General features: G+C 40.0%; 2 protein-coding genes across 3 annotated transcripts; one reads left to right on the top strand and one right to left on the bottom strand.

Moving 5' to 3' along the window:
• Positions 1-1306: 1306 nt before the first annotated feature.
• Positions 1307-18171, top strand: LOC114458863 (uncharacterized). The gene is made up of 5 exons (XM_028441235.1): positions 1307-1371; positions 5613-6021; positions 6101-6297; positions 13365-14459; positions 15162-18171. Exons 1-5 carry the CDS (start codon positions 1347-1349, stop codon positions 16793-16795), a joined length of 3360 nt encoding a protein of 1119 aa, XP_028297036.1. The 5' UTR covers positions 1307-1346; the 3' UTR covers positions 16796-18171.
• Positions 17127-24488, bottom strand: LOC114458864 (protein PAXX-like). 2 transcript variants are annotated; one of them, XM_028441237.1, is made up of 7 exons: positions 24312-24488; positions 22782-22842; positions 22609-22658; positions 22224-22381; positions 20542-20592; positions 20014-20107; positions 17127-19656 (listed from the first exon to the last, which is right to left on the bottom strand). In XM_028441237.1, the coding sequence occupies exons 1-7, from the start codon at positions 24419-24421 to the stop codon at positions 19605-19607; spliced, it is 576 nt and encodes a 191-aa protein (XP_028297038.1). In that variant the 5' UTR covers positions 24422-24488; the 3' UTR covers positions 17127-19604. The 2 variants fall into 2 exon arrangements, with proteins under 2 accessions (XP_028297038.1, XP_028297037.1); XM_028441236.1 differs by lacking the exon at positions 24312-24488 and having other exon boundaries at positions 22782-23052.
• Positions 24489-24944: the final 456 nt, after the last annotated feature.

Here is a 24944-nt window from a genome sequence, read left to right as displayed (position 1 = left end):
TTTTTTTTTTTTTTTCGATTGCTGACAATTGGTCTAAACTGAAGTCACATGTTCAAACTCTTAACACAGTCTGCAAAACAGAAGTCCATGTGGACTAAACTGTGAATCACTTTTCATTGCTTTCACACAAAATGCATTCAGTGTCCACAGTCACCAAAATTCACTCTCTTTTTTCTCAGTCACTAATTCTACACCTAAACACTAAACTTTTACAGCACATTTTTCAAAGGCCAACACACTTTGTCCAAAACAGTTAAAAACACAATCAAAACAGAATGATAGGGGGAAAAAACATGGGAAATGACCAAGAGGGTCTCTGCAGCCACATTGAAATATATCGAGAATAAAAATAAATAAAAGAAATGCAATTCCAAACACAGCTGAGTGTAGTTGTCAGCTGAAAACTGATTCAGGTGATCTGTGTTTGGCATCATTAGAAATAAAGGAGTGGCTTCCGATTCTTTTTCCTTAGCAAGCATAAGACCAAGAGCTTCATTATAGATCACATTGTGCTTTCTGAGATTCTGCATTCTGCTGTTTACAGTAATCTTTAGTACTTCTGCTAAGGAACAGTTGTTCTTGTTTACTGTAAATTGCTGCACATCTGATTCAGTCGTATTGCTATACTGTATATTACATTAAAAACAACAAAAATCATTTAAACTTGAAAGATAAGATGTATTTTATGGAAAGTTCTTTGTTGTTAGTATTGTGTAGTTTTTCTAAAGTGAGCTCTGTTTGCTAGTGTGGTGGTTGAATGAGTTTCTTTTAAGATGTGTATGAAATGTTTTGTTGGTGAGAAACACTTTTGGGGATAAGAGTAACTGTTGAGCTGAGACTATGTTGAGAGTTTTGAACATGTGACCAATGCTTGTTAACAATTGAAAAAAAACTGTAATGCAGCCAATGAGGTATTTTATTTGTGAAACATGTAAAATGTGTCTTTTCATGAGTTAATTTAAGTCTTGTATTTTTTCTTCTTATTCTGATGGCACTGGACGTGTAAAGATATGTTAATAAATGGCTGTTAAAACCCAAGAACGATGTTGACCTCGAATGAACTCGGAGGTGTGTGTGTGTGTGTGTGTGTGTGTGTGTGTGTGTGTGTGTGTGTGTGTGTGTGTGTGTGTGTGTCTTAACACTTGTGGATTTATTTGTTTTTGGTTTCCTTGCTTGTGACCTCAAAAATATGTCATGTGGTGCAAATTAGTGACTTCCCCCATTAGTTCCTGTTAAGCACTGACTCTGTTATCGTAAATCAAAAGAAGGTGGTTATACTGGTTGATCAAGTGAGTCATTGGTGAGTGAAAGCTGCAGGTTGTTAAACGTATGAAGGTCTCAGAGCGATGTCTGAGGAAACGTCAACAGTCGGTAAGTGAAAATCCAATTGCCTCAAACTTCTTTAAAAACAGCTTTTATTCTGAAAAATGACTGGTCTTCAGGAGAATCATCCTTTAACAAAAGCTTAAACAGAGAATTAGTGACATCACAGACTTCACTCTGAGTTCAAAACAAAAAAAAGTAGGAAGTGCATTATATGACGTTTGAAAGGTAAACAGGGTCTGAATGTGGGGCCGTGGATGTGCTGCACATTTTCTTGGGGAGACGCAGGCATTTCTTAAACTAAATTAAGGTGAAGGGGGGCCGTGGAGGTGCGGGGCCACATTTCTAACTACTCCTAAAGGTACAATTTATCCCAAAAATGACTCAAGTACATGTCATGGAGTACTGTAAATGTAACGCGTTACTACCCACCACTGTTCATCATAGTTCATCCATATCAACTTTATGAATCAGGTATAGCTTGGTGGTCACCCTCTCCATGTCACTGAAGGTCAGGGTTCCATTGTGCAGAGAGAGAGGTTGCAGGAAAAACAGCCAGTTGTCCTCTGAAAAGTTGGAGAGTGTTGTATTGAGAAAAGCAGTGAAATCTGCACTTGCCAGGTCTGCATCACATGGAAGGAGATGCCACAACTTAATTTTACTTAAAGGGGCAGTATTATGCTATTTTTCACCCATCTCCATTTGTTCTAAGAACCCCAACAACATAGTGTTTTAGGTTTATTTTCCCAAACTCGCCTGTTTTCCAGAGTTTTAGCCTCTGAAAAGTCACTTTCAGCTGTTTTGGGGTCTACTTATGCATATTCATGAGTAGGCGTGTCTGTAGATGCTGACTCCACACAACAGCTGATCACTAGCAAATTTTTTTTTGATATCCACACACTCTTGTTTTTGTTTTCAGCCAAAAAACTGCACATCACAATAAAACACATAGCTATTTAAGCGGCTATTGTGATTATGAGTCACACAAACACTGCTTCAGGGTGCGTGTGCACCGTGCTTCAGCAGCAGCGGAGTCAGTTGGCTGCTTCAAACACTCACCGGAGCTGCTACATTGTTTTCTTCTCCTCCTCACCACTACTTATTACAGGAATAGTTCATTCAAGGTGATAGTCCACTGTTCTGTCCCACCGCTGTGTTGCATTGGGACACAAACACGTCAGATCATCTCAAAGACGAAATGATTTGGTATAACAGATACAAAAATGGAACTGATTGTAACTGCTCCCTGGGCGCTACATCGTGGCTGCCCACTGCTCCTCATGGAGGGGTTAAATGTAGAGAACACATTTTGTGTATGTAGCTTTACACATATGACAATAAAGTATAATGTACGGTATATTCTATATTAAACTGCAGTGTTTGTTTTACCTGTGAGATAGTTTGAGAGGGAGAAGCTCACATTCTTAAATAGGGTAGGAGGAGCCAGGATTGTCAGGAGGAGGAGCTTCTGCTAGGTGACACCAAGTAGCGAGAAAAATCCAACTGTCCCGTTTAAAGCTGACTTTTTACAAAATGTGGAATAACAAGGGAGGGAGGAAACAGAATTTTTTTAACTTTGTCCCTTTGAATAAGGCTAAAGGGATGTATATCACTGTAGCAAAACTGTTAGAAAGTGATTTTTTTCATTATACCTCCCCTTTAATGCACTTATGCAATATAAATTAAAAACTTTGTTGTTGCTTTTTTTGAAAAGCAAAGGCTACTGGGATATCTAAAAAATGTTAGAATATTCAATAAACATTTACTTTCTTTAAAAAAAACTTGTCTGAAAACTTATTCTAGGCTATTTATGCACGAAAAAAAAAAAAATAGTGGAAAAACTTTGATATTCGGTATTCGGCCAAGCGTTTATATTTCATTCGGCTTCTGTCTTGGTTTGTGGATGGTGTGGACCCAAATGCAAGGAGAGATGGAGACAGAATGTATGCATAGCGTTCTTGGAACCAGTGCATGTTTATTTCTCCAACAAACTTAACTAAAATCCAAAAGAGACAGGAGGTACAGGGAGCAAGGACCAAAACGCAGCAGGACACGAGGAGGGTGGAGAACAGACAGTGAACCAGTGTCCAAGCACTCAGCTGATTAGGAATGGGCCACACCTGGGTGGAAACATGAGGGAGCTAATTAGTCACCAACCAAGCACACATACATCACTGGGGGGTGGAGCCACAAGCAGGAACACTTGAAACACAGACAAGAGTTAAACTAGAACACAGAATAAACAAAGACTCAGAATAAAAGTGCTAAACACAAACAGAACCTGACAGCTTCGGCCTCGAATTTTCATTTCGGTGCGTCCATATTTTAAATCCCTGGTAAGATAACTAAGCCAACAAAAAGACTATTCTGGAAGAAAATAGAGATTTTAATTGTGTGGGAACAGATTCATTTAACCACCAAAGTGCCGGTTAAATATGTTTTATGTGTGGCAAGAAATAAGAAATTAGCATGTGTTGACCACGTGATCATGTGTAATCAAACTTCAAATTACTTTTTGTCGCCTTTCAAATACATTAACTAAAAATTTTTTTTTATATAACATTGTGTTCATGTAAACTAAGATGTGTACGAATTTGAAGATGCAAGACACTGTTTTATTTCTTGATGTCAATTTATTTTATTTCAATTTAAACTATTTTTAAGTAGACATTTACATGATCAATATAAATCAAATCAAATCAAATTAAATTAAACATTATTCTACATTATTTGAACTGTATAGAATTTAATTCACTGTATTGTCTTCATTGAGAAGGTATTTTTTTGGCTCCAGGAGGACTTTAATCCAGGTGAGATGAGGCAAAATGGCTCATTGTAAAGTAAAAGTTGCAGACCCCTGGTATAGTTGTCGTTTTTCAGAATGCATTTATGTGAGCAGTCAGCACTGTTGCAGCTTAGGTTGTTTCTGACTGTGTGAAACACCTGTGTCACCGCGGCTGCAGAGAGAGTTTTGACATAGGACACTGTGTCCCAAACTTTATTCCCTCATACCTTAGCCTTTATTTTTTTTTTATTGCTTATGTTATACATTATTTATTTGTCTTTCTTGTGTCTCATCCAACATTTAGGACTTTTTATTTATTTATTTTTCATGTTTTGCCCATTCTAGAATTTGAACTTCACCTTTTGGTGTATTTTAAAAAGTTGTGCCACAAATTATTATTGATGAATGAGAAAAAAATCTGTCTGCATTAAAAAAAAAAAAATCTATAATGTTAAATAGTAAATTGAAAAATGTGACAAATTTCTGTGTACCTCCTGAGAGGTGTTACCCCAGTACGGGAACCACTGAATATACAGAAATTTTTACAAACATTTTTAATCTGGGGAATGTATAGTGTACTGTATATACTGTATATACACACGATTTCTCTATAAAAGCAAGGAATTTCATAAATCCTTTACAAATTCCGTGTGCATCTAAATGGATTAATGACACTAAACCAAGTCCGGACCAAGTCTGTTCTGATCTGAGGTGATCCGGATCCGTGGAAACAACACACTGGAACTCCATACAGTATCCTTGCTAAAAGCCAAAATATATGAAAACACAATAGTTATAACTCTATACATTTCACAACAAACCTAACGTCCCTGACTTCCCACCTTCAAACACAACCTCATTTGGCCATCCATGAAAAAGCTACTCCCACTTTTCTATAGCAATACATACTTCCTACGGGCACTGCACTTGTTCATGCAAATACGGAACAAACAACGTTCTGTTTTAAATGCACCATTCAATGGCCAAATAAGGAACGATTCCGTATTCTAAGGGACAGGTTTTCTTTTTAACTCAAATTATCGACCACGAAGCACAGCAACGATTCTCCTCTGGTTCTCCTGTTTCCATATGGTGACAATAGGAATGTAAACAGAGAGCTTCAGCTTCTATTGCAGCGTTTCACATTCCTTCCAAACCAGTTGTGCTATTGTTGTCTTGTCAGGTGACGGATATATAGCAAGGGTGATAAATCACCTGCATTGTCACTTTTGTACAGGTATATGACATTTGTTCTCTGCATGTAATCCCTCCTAACGAGCAGTGAGCAGTCATGGTGTAGCACCATAGGAGCAGTTAAGGTTCAGGGACTTGGTGATGGCCAAGGTGAGATTGGAACTGCTGACTCTTCGATTACAAACCCGCTTTCTTAAAAAAGCTTGAAAATGTTTCTTGTTTACCTTTATTATTGTATTGTACAAGGTTTTTTTTTTTTTGCTTTTTTCTTTGGTTTTCTTGTTTTTTAATTGTTGTCTCTGTGTTGCAGGCTCGGAGGAGTCAGAGCTGAGGGTTCTCCTGCTCTGTAACAACGGCCCAGAGAGAACCAGAGTTCTCAGCCTGGTGATGGGAGTGGGAGAGCTGCCCATCGATGAACCCGAGTGCTGCCTGAGGTTCCGAGTTCCCATAGCTTTAATGAAGAAGACAGAGATGGTTGTGGTGGTTCCTCCAGACTTGCTGTTCTCCAAAACCTCGGAGAAGAAGACTCGTGAAATGTTGGAGATCTGCGTAAAGCGCTGTGATCCCGGCCCTCATGTCTTCCTGCTGGCCCTGCAGCCTGAATACTTCAGTGATCAGCAGATGAAAAAGATCAGCAGCATCCTGCACATGTTTAGTGAGGACTCCTTCCATCGCTCTGTGATTCTGGAGCTGTCTCCACTACAGCAGAGCTCCCACAGGTCGGTCTCTATTTCTATTTGCATTCATAGGCTTTCTAATAATAACTTATGTTATGACGGTGTGTAAATATATTTACAGGTGCCAGCAGAACCATCAAGCCTGGTTGGAAATGACCCAAAAGTGTCAGAACCGAGTTCTGTCTCAGCAGGACTTTGAGCGCTCTGAGTTGATGACTGTCTTTAGTGAAATTCTGTGGGAGGAGCCTCAGGGCAGCGCTTTGAAATCAGAGGCAGCTCCTCAGCATCAAAGAAAAGAGAAAGAGTCCGGGGACACTGGTGAGTAGGAGGAGAACCTGCATTCTGCTAAAGCTTCTCATTTAGGTGGAGAGAAGACATTCAGCTTTAGCAGTAGCATCGCTCTCCAGTCTTTGTAGATTTAGCTTCTGGATAACGTGGCCACTCCCCTTCACCTTTTGACTCTACACAGCAAGCAATTAGCAATCGTCTTCACAGACACAAATGTCATGTAAAAAGTTTAAAGTAGGTAAAGTGTCATCTTTTGTTTTTTCTTTGTTCATTAAAGTCTTACCTTTATATGATCCATCAGATGGAAAATAAGAAAATATGTAAAACCTCTGTTCATCTATTTCAAAATTTTGCCAATTCCGTTCGAGACTTTGTTTGTTTTTTTCCTGGTGATTTAACTCATTCCTGTCATGTTTCCGTTTCGTCGTCTCATCATAGGCTATTAAAACTTCCTGCCGAACATGCTTCCTACGGTTAAAGAAGAAGATTGTCATTCATTTTATAGTTCTCACTGTGTTTCCGCTAAACACATACGTTGATTTCACATCCGTCCATATTCTACACTTGCTAAAGCTAACATTAGCCCACCTGCTTTAGGGTTAAAAATAAGGTGGAAATGTGCAATATTGTCCCAAAACTTGCATGTGAGGCTATATTTTGTGTCAAATTATAAGTACCGCTTGATGTCGCTCTGGATGCACAGCTCCAGTGAGCTCCTGTGTCTCTCTTTCCATGTTTTGACCGGAAAACTCTTGTGTCACGTTGATGGCAGGAGCGTCAGGCCAGAATCAGCTGAGCAGCATGTGTAATTTACACAGGGATGGCACAATGTTCACAAATGAGAATGTGCATGACTACTCAGGAGCTCAGAGCAGCTGGATGATGCTCAGTAGATCATCTTCAAATGGTGCAGATTGATTGACAGACTCTGTTGCTGCATTAACCCAGATCAATGGCATCAACAGATCAAAGTTTCAGGACCTAGCGTAGCAACCACATGAAATTAGGGGGAAAATAAATATGGGTTTTAGGTTAGGTTCTCAAGTCGTTTGTTTGTTTTGTTTAAAAAAAAAAAAAACATTTTTATTTGTATATTTTGTTTTCTACTTTATTAAATGTTTGTGCAGCATATAGTCCACCAGCCTTCAACTGAACTTATTCAAATGTCATTTTGTGCTTCTGTGCACTCACCTCTCTACATTGAACTGAATTGAATTTAAATAGGGCGGTCTCACCCACGTCTACACTCGCACCTACTAGTGGCACAATGTTAGTAAATTCCCCACAGCAGGTGAGCAAACAGCGCCATGCACCAAAGGAATTAGGGACGCACCTGGTTTACCACCTTTTATTTCAGATCTTAGTGAATCCGCCCCTCAGTGGTGTGGTGGTTTCTTAAATAGTGAATAGGTAGCGTTTTGTTTGCTGTTTCACCAAGACTTATTTCCGTGTTACAGGAATTACAAACTGCAATCCTTTGCTCTCTCTTTTTTTGTGTAATACTGCTGAACTGCCGACATGCTAAGCTAAACGTGCTCCAGGTGACTGTTGTTACCCTGTGTAGCAGAGGCATGCGCAGGGCACACATGCGCACATGACCTGGTGGGCGGGTCTGTCAGTCATCTCACAGCAGAAGAGGAGAGTGGCTGACTTTATGACAGACTTTAAGACCTTTGCGGAGGTAGAAAAGATCGGCGGAAAAGATCTGTTTCATATGCAAGGATTGGCCAATCCCCCAAAATATGGGAAACCAATCGATCGGTGCATCCTTCATTTTTTCCGTTTGTTTTTTGTGATAATAGAAAATCAGGGCTCGGGGTATTGGCCAGGGAGTTTTTCATTTTTCAAAAGAGGACACAGCAGTACAAGTTTGGGAACTGCTGTCCTAACCTGTTCTACTTACCCAGTCTGATCGCTCCATTCGTTTTGCTCTGTTTATATTCCACACACTGGAGGATGCGTTCAAGCCCATTGGGGATGAGTGAAATTGAATTAGCCGGCCTGTCGGAATGAATTAAAGCCCTGAAACTTTGAGCCTGGTTTCCTCTCCTCTGCAGTGCAGGATCTAGACGTTAACAAAGATGAACAACTGAAAAAGTCTTTTCAGCTGTCATTTCAACCCGTAAATAACACATCAGTAAAGGAGAACCTTTGATCATTTTCATGATCACAGAAAACGGACAGAGAATGAAAAATGGCCCGAGGAAGACCTCACATACATGTTTTGGACCATATCACACGTTTCCATGAAAAACAGCCGGCTGAGTGTTTAGTAAGTTTGGCAAACAGGCGTCAAACGTCTCATGATTTTAGCACAATCCTCCCAGCTTCTGTAAGTCATCTGAAGCATATGAATTAGGGCTGGGATTGTCACTATGTAATTAATTATTAATTACAATTAAGATTTAATTATAATTGTAATTGTAAAAAATCTGTTGCTGTTGTAATCATAATTGAGTTGTAATTGAGTTCAGATAATTTACTTTTTAATACTAATTGACATTGAAATTCTAGAAATTACCAAGGCATAAAAATGGAAACATTTTGGTATTTTTTTCTGAGATAAGGCTATAGTAAGGCATAAAAATAGAACATTTTGGATTTTTTTTCCTGCAATAAATGAAGTTAATGTATTAACTTAGGTTCTGAAGCAGAACCACGCCAAAAACCACACCCTCAATCACCTGACTCATCTACTTATACACAGTCGTCCTCCTCAACTGCGTTGGATCGAACACTTTAAGGAAGAAAACCAAACAACAACACGCTTTGCACACCGCCCACAAGAAGGCCACAAAACGCTAAAGCAACTTACCATGGAAGCAGAGCTGTCTCTACGACTCCGAAGACAACCTGATGGCAGGAATATTTCAAACCGGGGATAATCCAATCTTTATCCATCAGTCAGAGTAAAGTCCAGCAGCACTGCAAAGAAGCTTATGGTCAGTGGTGAAAATACAGCGACCTCGCCTTCGCCGCGCTGCCTTTGTTGCGCCGCCTCCGCCGCGCTGCTTTTTCCTGTGCCCTGCCTTTGCCGCGCCACCTTCGCTGCGATTTTTGTTGTTGTACTAACACATCCAAGAACAATGCTGGAGTTGTAGTTGTAGTTCTAGTAGTAGTAGTGGCTCCAGGAGGAGTGTGTTAAAGTTTGAGCTGACGATTTTCAAGAATTGGCCAATTTCCTATTAACACAAAATGCAGAGACTCTCGATACAAAATAACACAATAAAAAACAAATTTTGCTTCTCAATGACTTTTTTGATCGGGAGGCCAAAACAGAAGCTTGTGAAAAAAAATGTATTTTCCTATATTAAATTGTCTTCACTTTGTAGGGGGAGCTAACGCGCCAATTTCCGTATTTCCACATTGAGTTGTTTAGGGCAAAGAGTTTAACAACTGACTCACATTTGACGCAAATCATAGTTTGTATGCACAAATGGCAGCATTTTCAAAAAATGCAAATTTTCAAAAAATTTTGGCCAAAATACAAGTTATCAAAAATCTATGGATAACTTTTTATGTTCCACTTCTCTCGATGATCTCTAGCGATTTTGAGCCCATCAGTGAAACACCCTAGGTGTCACAGTGTGGACCCAAACGCAGAGAGATGGTGGCAGAATGCAAGTGTAGCATTCTTGGAACCAGTCCATGTTTATGGAGCTAATCAGTCACAAACCAAGCACATAGACATCACTGGGGGGTGGAGCCACAAGCAGGAATCTCTCAAATACAGAGCCAAGAGTTAACACTAGAGAACAGAATAAACAAAGAATAACACAAGGGCTAAACACAAACTAAACAGATCCTGACACTAGGAGGCGTGAGTTCAAATACAACGTTTGCCCCATTATGCATTCTCTTCACTCTGTAGGGATGCTAGCGCGCCAATGTCCGTTTTTCCACATTGAGCTGGTTTAGTGCCGGGAGTTTAACAGCTGAGTCACATTTGACGCAAATCCAACTTTGTATGTGCAAATGGAGCATTTAAAAAAATAAAAATAAAATAAAAATTAGGCCCTGCAAACACTGTAAAAGTTAGCAAAAATCCATGGCTAACTTTTGGTGTCCCACTTCTCTAGATGATCTCCAGCGATTTTGAGCCCTGTCAGTGAAACGCCCTAGGAAAAGTTTGTATTTTCCAAAAACTTAATATTTTGTAATTTTTGGCCAAGATTCACGGCTCCGCCTTGCAAACACCGTGAAAGTTGTCAAAAATCCATGGATAGCTTTCGGTGTCCCACTTCTCTACATGATCTCCAGAGATTTTGAGCCCTGTCAGTGAAACGCCCGAGGAGAAATGGATCAAAATACAATGTGAGCGAAAATAGATTCTGGACTTCCTGTGTATTTTTTGGCGTGGTCTCAATGATATTCTTTAGCCAATAAACTAACAGCAGCAATGGAGAAGGTTGCAATATGGCTACATAATTCATGTCTCACATTAAAAGTAAAGAAAACAGCAACATTGTACTTTGTAAATAAATATAAACTGTCATCCTTTCCAAACATAACTACAAGGGGAAATAATACAAAATGTCACTGAATATCATTATCTGGGTGTCATTTTAGACCCAACTCTTAGTTTTAAAAAACATATTAAACAGATGTACCAGAGTCTCAGGTACAATACCAAAACTTTCAAATGTATTAGAAACTCGTTACCACTGGAGGCTGCTCAAACCTATTTTAATGCAATGATTATGTCTCGGTTTTATTATTGTATTACGTGCTGGTCACAGGCGAGTAAAACCGCTTTGAGGCATTTGGAAACTTTGCACAAACAGTCGCTCAAAATCCTCGACCGAAAACCAAGACAACACCATCACTGTTCAGTCCTTCAAAAATATAGACTAACATTCAAAAATTTGCATTAATACGATTGGCCCATAGAATCTTAAATAATTCTGCACCAGCACCTCTGAAGAACTTTATACAGTACACTTCTGCTGTGACAACTAGAACCACACGAGCCTCCACCAGGGGGCAGTGTACCATACCCAGATGTAAAACTTCATTCGCACAATCATCCTTCTCATAGAAAGCAATAAATGAATGGAACGATTTCACAACAGACCTGAAAAGTAAAAGTGACTATTTTCTGTTCACTGCAGAACTTAAAAAGTGTCTGTGGAACAATCAAAGCTGCTCACATGGACATTGAGGTGGACACTATGTTTGAACCACATGAAAACTTACCGATAATGTGTATATATTCATGAACGAGAACAGATTAACGTGTATTTTATAAAATGTATTGTATTGAACTTGTGGTTAGTTTATAAATAATGACAGAATGAGAGAATGTATTGTCCAGGTGTGTTGCTGTAAATGAGAGGTGTGGATGTAATGTACAGATGTGAGGCTGTTCATGTCTGTGCGTGGGTCAGTGTCAGTGAGTGCATATTCTGAGTGTTCTTGTACATTTTTTACCATTGTAATTTATTGCATGCTATTGTATGTGTTATACAGGTAACCAGGGACTACAGATGGAAACTAGCTGATTAGCTATACTCTGGTGTAGAACATCTTTGTTTTTTTTTTGGTCAATTTTCATGATTCTACGATTAATTAATGTTTTTGGCAATTCCTATCTCGTAATGCATTTTTGGTGTATTTGGGGCTGCTGATGCGTCAAATTTTTGCATTTAGTTTGCATTTTTGAGACTCTACATAATGGTTCAGTGGGTGAAAAGTAGGTGAGTTGGTTCTGACACCGGGAAGGAAAGAAAGAAAAAAAGAAAGAAAGAAAGAAAGAAAGAAAGAATATTAATCCAACCCAATATCAATGTTTCCCCCTTTTTGATGAACTATACGTTTTTTCGGAAAGTGCAGGGTCATGCCAACAACATGACAAGGGTCCCTGGTCACTGACGGGCATGTTTCGTTTGCATAGGCTCCGCCCCTTCCCTCGTAGTTTGGCCACTACGAGAGCAAGACGCCCTTCGCCAGTTCGTGACGCTCGGGCCTAATGAGAAGAAGACGGCTTGAGGACTGAAACAAGACAAGCACAGTGAACTAAGCTACTGTTTGGTTCCACAGATGAATGCAGAGGCATGTGCACAGGTCTTGCATTAAACAGTCACGTGAACGACAAGTAAATAAATGTGTCACAGCTGGAGGGCGGATCGGGCCGCATTTTGTTCTTCCGAGTCTGACCCAACAGTGAAAACCTCATTTTTTCTCAAAGAAATTACATAATTACATAAGCACCAATTTTATTAACAAACAACTGTTAATCTCAACATCACATCAGTGCATGGGTACCAAGCGAATGTCAAACACAAATAGGAGCGCAGTTCACACAAGATACCCATTAGATTTATTTACATAATCCGTGAATCAAAGATAAAGATAGTCCATGTTATTGTGCAGAAAAATCAATGTTTCAACAGTGTATTCCTTTAAAATTGTCCTCCTCAGCTCCATTCTCCTTGCCTCGCGGATCACTGCTCTCACTGTTATACAGTTAAAGCTTCATTCTTCAGGGCTTTAGCAGCTGCAGCAGGAAAAACGGTGCTCGCAAACAACACTATGTGACCGAACCCGAACACCATTTCTGCAGTCGGGTTGCGTCAGGGTTTGGTAGTGTATCCATCCTCTAGTTACAGTATCAGCTCTAAACAGTTGATGCGCGCCCCCCACGGTGGCTTGGCTGATGGCTGCAGTTACTGCCGTGGTGTCACTATGGAGTCTGATTTCTAGATCCTGCCCTATGCTCCTTTAAGCTCATTTATTGTTTTCATTGATTCAGTCATATACCGAAATCCATTTAAATTGGAAAATGTTGCTTCTCGTGTCAAATATTGTTAGGCAATAAATTTAAATTAATTAAAAATTAGTCCCACTTCTAATATAAATATAAAATTAGTAATTACTTCATAATCCCATTTGTATTTAGCATGTTTGGTAATATTTCAGGAAGTTTAATAGCCATTAAAGTCATCTAAACAGAAACCAAGCAGAAATGGGTAAACTGACGCAGAAATGGTTAACTTGTAAAAGTAGAGGTTCTAGTGAAGTGAAACTGGTGAGGGTGAATAAACAGACATTTCTTCAGTTCATTGAAAAAATAAAAGATGATTCTTTGTGTTGTTCAGGATCTTCACTCAGGGTGGTCCTTCTGGGAGAGGACGAGCTGTGTACACTCCTCTGTGAGAGCCAAGAGTTCGAAGTGGAGTCTCGAACCTCTGTGGGTCAGAGCAAGGCTCTGCAAGGCTGGTGGAGCGGAACCAGTCTGACTCTGGTCAGAACCTCCAACATCTACGACGTGGAGAGAAAGAAAGCTAGACAACTGATGAAGGAATGCATGAGCCTCTGCCGTCCTGGACCAAACCTTCTGCTGCTCCTTGTCCAAGCTTCTAACTTCACAGAGAAGAAAAGACACCGGCTCGACTTGATGTTGGCTTTGTTCGGTAAGGAAGCCTTCCAACGCTCGCTGGTCATGACCGATGAAAGAAATTATTGGACAAACCAAGACATGAAACCTCTGGTGGCCTCGTGTGGAGAACACTGCCTCTACATAATGGGAGATGATGTTGGAGCGTTTGTGGAGAAGATGGAGAGTGTGATCAAAGAGAAGGATGGGTTCTTGAGTCTCAAAGAGGAGATGAACATGCCCTTGAATCTAGTTCTGTGTGGGAGGAGCAGAAGGCTGAAGACCTCAGCCCACCAAGCCTTCTCCAATCAGACGGAGCTGTCCATATTGGAGTTACCTGCTCTGTTTGGAGAATCTCAAGAGATTGTGATGGAGCAGTCATATCGGTGTGTGTCTTGGTGTGAGCCTCAGGGTGTCCACTCCTTCATTTTGGTCCTACCTGCAGGTCCTCTGACTGATGAAGACAGACAAGAGATTGAGATGCTGCAGAAGATCTTTGGTCCTCAATTCTTTGACCTCACACTGTTTGTGTTCTATGTGGAATCTGAGCCCCTATCTCCAGATCTCCTTAACTTTCTGAGGAGCGACAAAGAAATCCCACAGCTCTATGAGAGCTGTGGGAGAAGATCTGTTGTTTTTAACCTGCATGACAGAAACCAGATCCCTGAACTGATGGATATGGTGGATCAAAGACGATGTTTACGGCCTTCTGGTTACACCACAAAGACATTCATTAACTTCCAAGTTGAGAAAATCTTGCAACTTGAGAATTTGGTGAAAGAGCAACAAGAAAAGCTTCAGAGGTTACACATCACAGGTGAGAATCAGAAGGTAGAAGGTTAAAATGCTTTGTCATTCAGTTCAAATTGTCTAGTAGAAATAATTATCATACTGATGCATACTATATCATCATGACATACTATAAAGCCTAATTTATGCTTCTGATGCGTAGTCAAGATTTTTTGCAGCTACAAGTCAGGCTACGGTGTTGATGTGACACAGAAACATAAATCACAATTGAGAGTGAGTTCATTTTGTTTTCTTTTTAAATAAATGTACTTTGATCTCTGGACAGGTTTTGACTGTCAACTGCCAGTCTTAGTCAGAGGCATCTGCTGATCACATTGATGTGTCCTTATGAGTTATTTCTGGACCCAGGTGTGGGAGAGTGAAAATGTTCTCTCATCCCTGTGGAGGGTTATTAGAACACCTGCACAGAGGAGTGATCGTGTCTGTAAAAAGTCCCAGCACTGTTGTTACTATATGTCAGCATTCATGGAATGTCCATTCAAATTACTTGGTTGCAACTAACTGTTGTGTAATATGGTACATACTTGGTACACACTGCACCAAATCTGTGTAAATGATAGTTTACATTGGAACAGGTGGTTCTGGTAAGGTTGCCTCTCTTGAGAGGAGTTCCCGCGACACAGATGAAAACTGATAGGACTATAACATGACACATGTTTTCAAGGTGTCACCGACATGGTTAGTAACGTCATGTCTTGTAACTTCACAGGTGAAGACGAAATCAAGAGTCCTGACTGTCTCCGGATCGTCTTGCTTGGGAAGACAGGCAATGGAAAAAGCTCATCAGGAAACACCATCCTGGGAAGACAAGTCTTTAAGACCAACTCTTCCTCTAAAGCAGTGACCAAGCACTGTGAGAAGGTTCAGGGCGTGGTACACGGACGTCCGGTCTTAGTGATGGACACACCTGGTCTGTTTGACTACAGTGTTTCCCACGAGCAGGTTTTTGAGGAGCTGGTGAAGTGCATCAGCATGTTGGCTCCCGGCCCGCATGTCTTCCTGCTGGTGTTACCCATCGGAAGATTTACACCGGAGGACGAGGAGACCCTGAAGCTTCTCAAAAAAGGATTTGGGAAGAACGCTGACAAGTTTACCATTGTTCTCTTCACCAAAGGAGACACTCTGAAATGGGAGCAGCAGCCCATCCAACAATACATCAGGGAGAGCAAGGACTCCTTCAAGAAGCTGATCTCAGACTGTGGAGAAAGATACCACGTCTTCGACAACTATGAGAAGATGAACCATGCTCAGGTCAGCGAGCTGATTAAAAAGATAGATGCCATGGTGAAGGCAAATAGAGGAGAGTGCTTCACCAACAAGATGCTGCGAGAGGCTGAAGCAGCCATCCAGAAAGAAGCGGAGAGGATCCTGAAGGAGAAGGAGGAGGAGATTAAGAGGGAGAGGCAGGAGCTGGAGATGAAGCACAAGGCCGAGATTGATGAGATGACAAAAAGGATAGAAGAACAGAGAGCAGAAATCGACCAGGAGAGAAACCAAAAAGAAAAACAGCTGAAGGAGAAGGAAGACATCATCATTCAGCTAGAGAAGATAAAGCTTGAGCAACAAATAACAGTCAAGGAAGAGGAAGATAAGAAGATTGCACAGGATAAGCTGGAACAAGTGATATGGTACAAAGAACTGGAAAACCTAGAGGCGAGAAGGAAACAAGATTTCAATATGAATGAGATCGTGGAGAAGAAGATGGAGAAAGTGAAAGCAGACATGGAAGAGGCTTGGGCTACTTGTGAGAGAGAACGAGCAGAAAGGTCCAAGGACAATCATCAGAGGGAGCAGGAAAAGTTTAACGAGATCCAGAAACTGAAGGATGAGTACAAACAGGAGAAGGAAAAACTACAAATAGAAGCCAAAGAAAAGGAAAGACAACGTAGACAATATGAGGAATATCAGAGGAAGGAGTTGGAGGAGAAACACTTGATGTCCGTGCAGCATTTGAAGGACTCGTACGAAGAAAAAGCTCGGAAACAGGCGGAGGAATTCAACGAATTCAAGGAGAAGTACAACCAGGAGATGAAGGAGAAACAGAATCAGATCAAAGACAAAGATAAACGTTTAGACTACATGAGGGTGCTTTCAGTTCACAACGAGGAGAAGATGAAGAAAAAACACTCAGAGGAAATCCAAACCCTGGTGCGGTGCATTGCCAAGAGGAGAGAAAACATCAAGAAGATCAGTGAACTTGTCAAGCGTCAAGAGCAAGAAATGAATTCTAAGAAAGACCCGGAATCAAAAGAAATGCTGCAGAACAAACATGAGAAGGAGATAGCTGAGATGATCCAAGAGCTGCTTAATGGATCAAACGTAAACCTGTGTCCTGTTCTGTGAAAGATGAACTGCATCATCAGGAGGAACCTCCCAAAGAAGGAGGGGAACCAACACTGATCATCAGTCCAAAAACTTACTGGCTAACACCAAATTTGTTATACTTTTATTCAGTGTCATCAAATTTAAAATGCTAACATAGCCCCGCCCCTTTTACCCTCTGACCAGTACAACCTGCCTGCCTTAAAACTCCGCCATGTGTGGATTTTTATTCTTTTACAAACGTGCGACAATTTAAATGAAAAGAGACAGTCCTCGGGTCCAAGTGCAGACAGACAGATCATGTCTCCTACAGAGACGTAGAGACTTGCCAAAATAAAATGTGAGAAGAAACCTTATAAAATAACATTCTGATAAAATATTACTGCAATAAAATAAAAAATTAACAAACTTCCTTACAAATGACAGAGGGACACAACAATTATCAGGGTCCTGTACTAAAGCTGGATAAACAAACTCTGGATTTCCCTCCATTAGCGGACTCAACTTAACTAGACATCCACAATCACAGTTCTTGGAAACAGAGCCATAAGCCTTGAAAAGCTAGCAAATGTATGTTTTCTAAATCCTTGCTTTTACATGTGCACTATATACTTTACACTTTTCATTGGAAATCTTAAGGATCTATTGTTTACATTAATATAGCAACAATTAACTTTGTGTTAAATTACGCAATTTTTTTAACTGTGTAAAACATCCCATTTTGTCTTTTGTTTAAGGTAATGTAATGATATTGTTTACATGTGACAGTTAATGTTTTGGGCCTTAACGTATATTTTTAAAGAAGTCGTTAGAAAATTTGTCATTTGTGGCAGCAATAGTTCCGAGTTGCCTGAAACGCAGTTTATGATTTACATGGACAGAAGCTATAGCTGCTGTTAATCCCTGGTATGATAGAGTCCAAATACCAAACAAGTCCCATTTCCTTTTCTATAGGTTAGTTAGGTTGGCTAAGGTTAGTTAGCTGGTAATGGGACAAGCTAATAATATGCTAACGCTAAGCCAGTAAAACAGGTAACGTAACAACCATGGGAAATTTCTTACACAGCGCCTTCACATCTTAATCTTCATGTGAGATACTAATTTATACAGTTTTATATCAAAGCGCGGGAGTCTTACCTATAGTGACGCAGCCAGGGTTATCTGCGCTACATTTTAATAACCTTTATTTACACATGACTGCAACATTTACAACATGGTAATGATTTGGACAAAACAAGAAGTATAACAAAAATGACTCAAAAATGTATTTAAAAAAAAGATTCAAAGATACACATGAAATACAACAAAAACACAAAACGACAACACAATTTAAAGTAAGAAAAAATGATTCCCAAAGGAGATCTTTAATATATGTAGAGACTTTTTTTCAGTGTAGGAAATAATGTTTTTATTATTGACTGATGGCCTTGGATTTGATGTTAAAATAACAGAAAAACTGTGAAAAATGTGTGATTTTTGTCTACATTTTGTGAATAAAATGTGAAAAATGTCAACGTTCTGTTGTGTGCTTTATAACAGATTTAATGTGTGAGAACTGTTACAGATACTCGGAGTGTGAATTATCCTCGAAACACACGTTAAATCCCTTAGTGATAAAGCAAACAGAAACAGTTTGTTGTTCTAAAAGCAATGACTCACATTAAACTGTTTTTAAATGTAATTCAAACCAATGGATGGCTCCGCCCACTGGGCTTCAGGGCCTGCCTTCAGCCACGAAACAAAACAGAGAAATTATTAAATCTGTTTAGTGATAATATGCTTCATCATGTCATCAATGACTCCAACTATGAAGGTGTTGCATAAAAAACGACGTTCATTAAACATGATTAAAAAGATCAAATGAGTTTGTAATATTATTCTAATCCAGGACACCTTCAGATATTTACCCTAAAGCCATGTACTCCCTACTCGTGATAATGTAATGTCATACAATGTAGCCCTACAGTGAAATTTGTGTCTGAATTTTACCTATCCTGTTAAGGAATAATACATAACAAAGGAAGAAGAATCCATAAGCACACAAGAAAACATCTTATTCAGAATTATCACTTGTTTGCTTTTTTTAAATGAATAAATACTGGCATTTTCTGTGAGAAACAAATCTCTTTTTTGGAAAATGAAATCTAATCAACATTAGTTAATTGAACATGTAGTAGTAATACAACATATTCATCACCCTGAAACTGTGAAATATAACTCACTACAACTTTTATGAGAAGGGTGAGATTGAGATGATGCACTCTGCAATGTTTGGCTGAAAGTCATATTTGTGCTTTTCTGATGAAATTGTTTCTGTGTCTAAGGCTGCATGAGGGGGCTCTGCATGTGTAATTTATGGCAATGAATGAAGGCTGCTGGTGTATTACTATTCTAGTTTCCAATGTTGTCATGCTGTTTTTAATTTTTATTCACATACACCCTATGACAATTTGCATACCACACTTTGGGAACCAAGGTTCTAAACCATAGACTAGAATCAAATTAATCTGATGAGAATCATGTCATTAAATCAAAAATTAAAAAAAGAAAATTCAGTTCTAAAGAAAACTTCTGCGAGTATGACAGTGCTGCCACCTGCTGATAGGAGGAATAGATGGCACAATCCCTTTCAAAATAAAGGCACCAGATTGTTTTTGGACTTTTGGTGAAACAAAAGCCTACGTTCCATTAAAACAGGCCCCTGACCCACGTCTGGGTGGCGACAAACCATATGACAATCCTCTGGTTTAAATTAAGCAAAGATGGGCGTCATCCTCGCCTGGGAAGAACCATCAGGAGCATCAGGAACCATCAGGAAAACCAGGAACCATTAGTCTTCATCATCAGCATCATTAAAGGCTACACCTGTTGCATCGGGCTTCCTGCCGACACACAGATACACACACGCACACAGATGTTACACACATTATACACACACACACATGTTACACACGTTACACGCACACAGATGTTACACACATTATACACACACACACACGTTATACACACGTTACATACACACATTATACACACACACACACACACACACACACACACGTTATACACACGTTACACACACACATGTTACACACGTTACGCACACACGTTAGTTACACACACACACACACACACACACACACACACACACACACACACACACACACACACACACACACACACACACACACACACACACACACACACACACACACACACACACACACACACACACACACAACCTTTTAGCTCCTGGGTTGATGAGTGACGCTCCAGGTCTTCTCCTCTTCACGACCTGGGATGAAGCTCTGCTCTGCTGCTGCTGAGGCTGGAAGTCTGAGGAAAGAGTCTGTTCTTAACAATAATCAATAATTCATCATTAATGAAGATTATACAGCAGTGAGTTGGAGGAAGGTGTGATGGAGCAGAGAAGGAGGGGTTAAAGTGGTAAACGTTCAAACATTGTCAGGAGAATGTTAAAACCAGTGGAGCTGATGAAGAACAGGAGCGATGGGGTGAGTGTGTGGAGGAGATGTTTATGTGTTGCCTGGCAACAGCCTTGTCTCCTTATTTGTGTGTTTATTAAATAAACAAATGATCTCTTGTCTCTTCAACCTGTTAAGTCATAAAATGCACTAAAAGAACTGTTGGATAAAACATTAAAAAAAAGAATTACTAACTAATCATTTATTATTATTATAAAATAAAAAGAAAGAAGGAAGAGAGAGAAATGTCAACGTGCGTGCGTGTGTGTGTGTGTGTGTGTCTACCAATGGGCTTCCTCTGAGCTTCCTGCTGCTCGCTGACTGACGGAGGTTCACCTGAGGACAAAACAGCGGAACTTGAGAACTTGAAGCAAACACAAAAGGTAAAAAAACAAAAATAACTCAAAAACAGACAAAATGATGACATTGTAAGTAAGACAGTAGTACCAACAATGATACAGAAAACTTCTAGAAAAATAGGCAAATCAAAACTTCAAAAGAACACAAAGGGCCTGTACTACGTAGCTAGATATCCTCTTATCGTGCTAATTTCAGGGATTTAATACTATACTGTGAAGCTGGCTAACGTCTTACGAAGCTAAATCACCATAGTAACTTAGGCTGAATGACTAACCTGGTCGGGACCAGGTTTTGTTCTGGCTAGGATCTGAGCGAGTACTAAAGTCCCACCTCCTGACCAATCAGTTCTCTTAGAAAATGACCTGTCCAATAAAAGAAGGATCATTGTGAACATGTTTCTGTGTGGATCTGATGTGACGCTGACAGGAGTGTGTGCGAGTGAAAATTTCATCTGGTCGCATCCGTGCGAGTGTGTATGGGTGACATTATTTTGGACAGAGCGGCTGAGCGCCCCATCATGTCCCACAGAGAGCACTTCTCTCTCCCTCTCGCTCCGCGCTGCGGGTGAGAAGACGGTGTGTGCTCAAGCAACTTGGCTGCGGGTATTGCAACGGTGAATGCGCAGAGTATAAACACCAATGTGCTCCTTTGGAGTGCGCGCAGTCTGCGAACGTAGCCCTTCACTGAGTGCACGCTCACATTGAGGGCAGCAGTAAAAAGGAAGAACGTGCCGGGCGCAGCAATAGAGTGTATACGCTCATCAGCGCGTTCTTCCTTTTTATCAGAATCAGCATGGAGGGACCAGAACTGATGGACTATGATACCAGGACAGATGTTCAGCTGTGGTTCTTTGAGGGCAGGGGTCTGCAACCTGCAACTCTGGAGCCTAATGTGGCTCTTGCTCCTGCAATGGCTCCCTATAGCTTTAAAAAAACCCTATTGAAATAAATAGTTATTGATATATTATGACAACGTGTTCAACCAATTTCCACGTAAAAACTGATGCTATGAACTAATGCCTAAATGTTGTAGGGGTGAGACTATTAAACAGAGACACATTACAATACATTTTGATCAACAAAACATAATCAATTGATAATGAGAATGAGAATTGTACATAATAATTTGCATGGATGTACCAAAGCATTTGCAACGTTCAAAGAAATGAGAAACTGCTTTTTTGATGTGAAGATTGAACAGATAGTTTTGACAATTTCAATTCTGAGAAAAACGGTGACATCATCAATTCCTGCATTGGTCTCAATTATGGATTTTAATTCTTTATATTTTTAAATAATTATTCTACATAGTTCCTCTGTGATTGGTCTGACGCTGTACTCTCCACTTCTGTCACAAGAGCGCGCACGTAGCCAGGCTAAAATCAACTCGCTTAACTTAGCGAGTGATAATCAAGATTTGTAGGACAACTTCTGTCTGACGGAGAATGTTCGGTTAGGTGAAGCCCGCTAACGGAGATAAATCCAGCATATAATTATCTAGCTTCGTAGTATATGGCCAAAATGACAAACACAACAACAACATAAACACACACAGAAGAGCATGGAGGCCACGGACATGGAGTGACAGCGTGTTTTCAGGTGAGTTACCGTCTGTGAGCTGCTCAGCCATCCTGAACATGAGCTCCTTCAGCTCCTGTTTGGAGCCACACTCGTTGATCTTAGAGAGAACAAGGTCAGTACGACCAAAGAGGACGTGAGCAGCATCCGAGACACACACGGACAAGTCACCTTCAGAACATGACACTCTGTGTAACACATACACACGCACACACACTTTTTAGTTGTATTGTTATAGCCTAAGAAAGATTGTCGTTTTAACTGTGTATGATGAATGTGTATGGATAGAAGGATGGATAAATGGTTGGGTGGATGGTTGGATGGATGGATGGAAGAATGGATGGTTAGATGGATGGATGGTTGGATGTAAGGATGGATGGTTCGGCGGATGGATGGATGGTTGAATATTTCTTACCTCAGATGTTGGATGTAATCCGTGGTTGAAGTCATGGAATGTTTCTTCAACTGAAGAAAAAGAGAGAGATCATCATCATCATCATCATCATCATCATCATCATCATCATCATCATCTTCATCATCATCATCGTCATCATCATCGTCATCATCATCTTCATCAAGCTTACTTACAAAATCCTTCAGTTCTTCATCACTGTAATCCTTCATCCAAACGTGTTCACCATCTGTCAGGCTGTAGACACACACACACGCACACACACATACACACACACCTGTGGAAAAAGCCTGTGCGTGGGAACTTCTCTCATGTTCAGTATCTGTGATATTCTGTGTCCATGACGTGTCACGTGTGTACCAGAGCCCTTCTGGAAGGAGGTTTCGGTCCATCAGGACCAGAACCTCCAGACACAAAAACAGCTTCTTTCCCTCTGCCACCATCCACATGAACCCACCCCCAGTCACCCACTGAACCCCCCCACCCGATCACCACCCCCATGAAGACATTACCTGCTGCACTGTATATATATATATATATATATATATTTATATTCATCCTATTTATCCTTTATTCTCTATCCTTTATTTATCCCTCATCCTTTATATTTATCATTATTATTATTATTGTTGCAGGCTTGTTTCTTTGTTCTTTGTTTTTCTTTACTTTTTGTTTCGCGCACCGACTACCTTTTTTTTTTTTTTTGTTGACTACCAAGTCAAATTCCTTGTACTGTCCTAAAAAACTGTACTTGGCCATTCAAACATTTCTGATTCTGATTTAGAGAGAGAGTTGCTACAATCAAAGTTCAGAATGCTGACCGTAACGTCATTCATGAAGACTCAAATAGTTCCTCGGAAGATTTGAATCCATTGATTCCGAGAGACATAACTGGGATTTTTGGTAATTTGTCGTCAATAATTGCAGATTTATACAGTACAATTCATATGTATGTGTATATATATACTGTATATGATGTAATAAAACTCAAGAGACACAAAAACAGAACCACACAGTGAGTATCTCTATGGGTAGAATACTGACCAGAGGATTTCTTCAATGTGTTAATCCATAAAAAATAAAGGTGGGGTCCTCTAACAAGGACTGTTTTTATTTACCGACAGGCTATGCAGGAAAAGGGAAAAGAGGGGTGCTGCAGGGCATCTATTCTGAGAACTCAGACTTCTGCCAGCTCTGAGCAGGGTGTTCACAATAAATGGTGGGTGAGCATTTATTTATTTTTAATTATAATTTGATTTGGTTCAAAGGACAGTTTCCAGGATGCTATGAATGTTAGACCAAAAATGAGTCACAGAGGGGCAACTCCAAAATATAAATATGAAAATACTTTGTGTCCATGTTTATGCTCCATCAGGCTTTGACTACACAACTAATACTTGTTAGTAGGAATCAATTATCTATTGGTTTTGGTCTTTTAATATAAACTAAATTGACTTGAGGTGCAGCAAGTTTCATACGACTCCAAGAAACCCGAAATTCCCACTGTCATGAACGATCCTCCGATTATGGTACTGGATGTGGACGGAAGTGTTATTTTGAAATGACAATAACCACACAGCCCAATGAGTCTAAAAATCATCAATAAATCTGCACTTCTGTCCGAACGTGAGAATATTAACAGTAGAAAGCATTTAGAATTTAAAATCAGAGGAAATGTGACCGGACTCTGGCAACGCGTCACTCACCAAACACCAAAACGTTCGTTCCTCCTCCGCGTGAACCAGATGTATTTACATTTACTCTTCTTGTCCACGAACGTGAAGTGAGATGATTCCGCCATGTGCATGTTTACCATGACAACAACAGACAACAAAACAAACCCAAACAGGGGCTCCCTCCTCTTGTTCAGCAAGCAGGAAGCAGCGCTTAGGCACTGCACTGCCCCCTACTGGACACAATAATAATAATAATAATAATAATAATAGTCTTAGACTTATTTTTCCTTTTGTAGATCTTTATTGAGTGTTTTAAAGCATCTCTAAATGACTTCTTTAATAATGATGACATGGTTTCATGAAAGTGCATCTGCAGCTTAAGCTTAAGGGGTATTCCATAAAGCAGGTTATGTTCAGGCTCAAATGATGGAAACTCTGAGTATCCCATTCCTAAACGCGGGGTATGTTCTTCTCTGAGTATGTTACCATGGCAACATTGTCCGTGAACCAAACCTCGCTGTCAGGTTTTATCAAAGAAACCCTGGGTTTCTACCTGGCTCCGCCCACCTGAACACCGTTTGTGAACACTTTAATAAACTTTACTACTTTTCTCTGAAACACATTAGTAACATCACACACCACAGACGTGCTCACATCATTACT

Source organism: Gouania willdenowi, unplaced genomic scaffold (genome assembly GCF_900634775.1).
Source record: "Gouania willdenowi unplaced genomic scaffold, fGouWil2.1 scaffold_1_arrow_ctg1, whole genome shotgun sequence".
NCBI classification, from domain to species: Eukaryota; Metazoa; Chordata; class Actinopteri; order Blenniiformes; family Gobiesocidae; genus Gouania; species Gouania willdenowi.
Note: the sequence above shows the minus strand (reverse complement) of the source record. Positions and strands in the feature narration are given on the sequence as shown.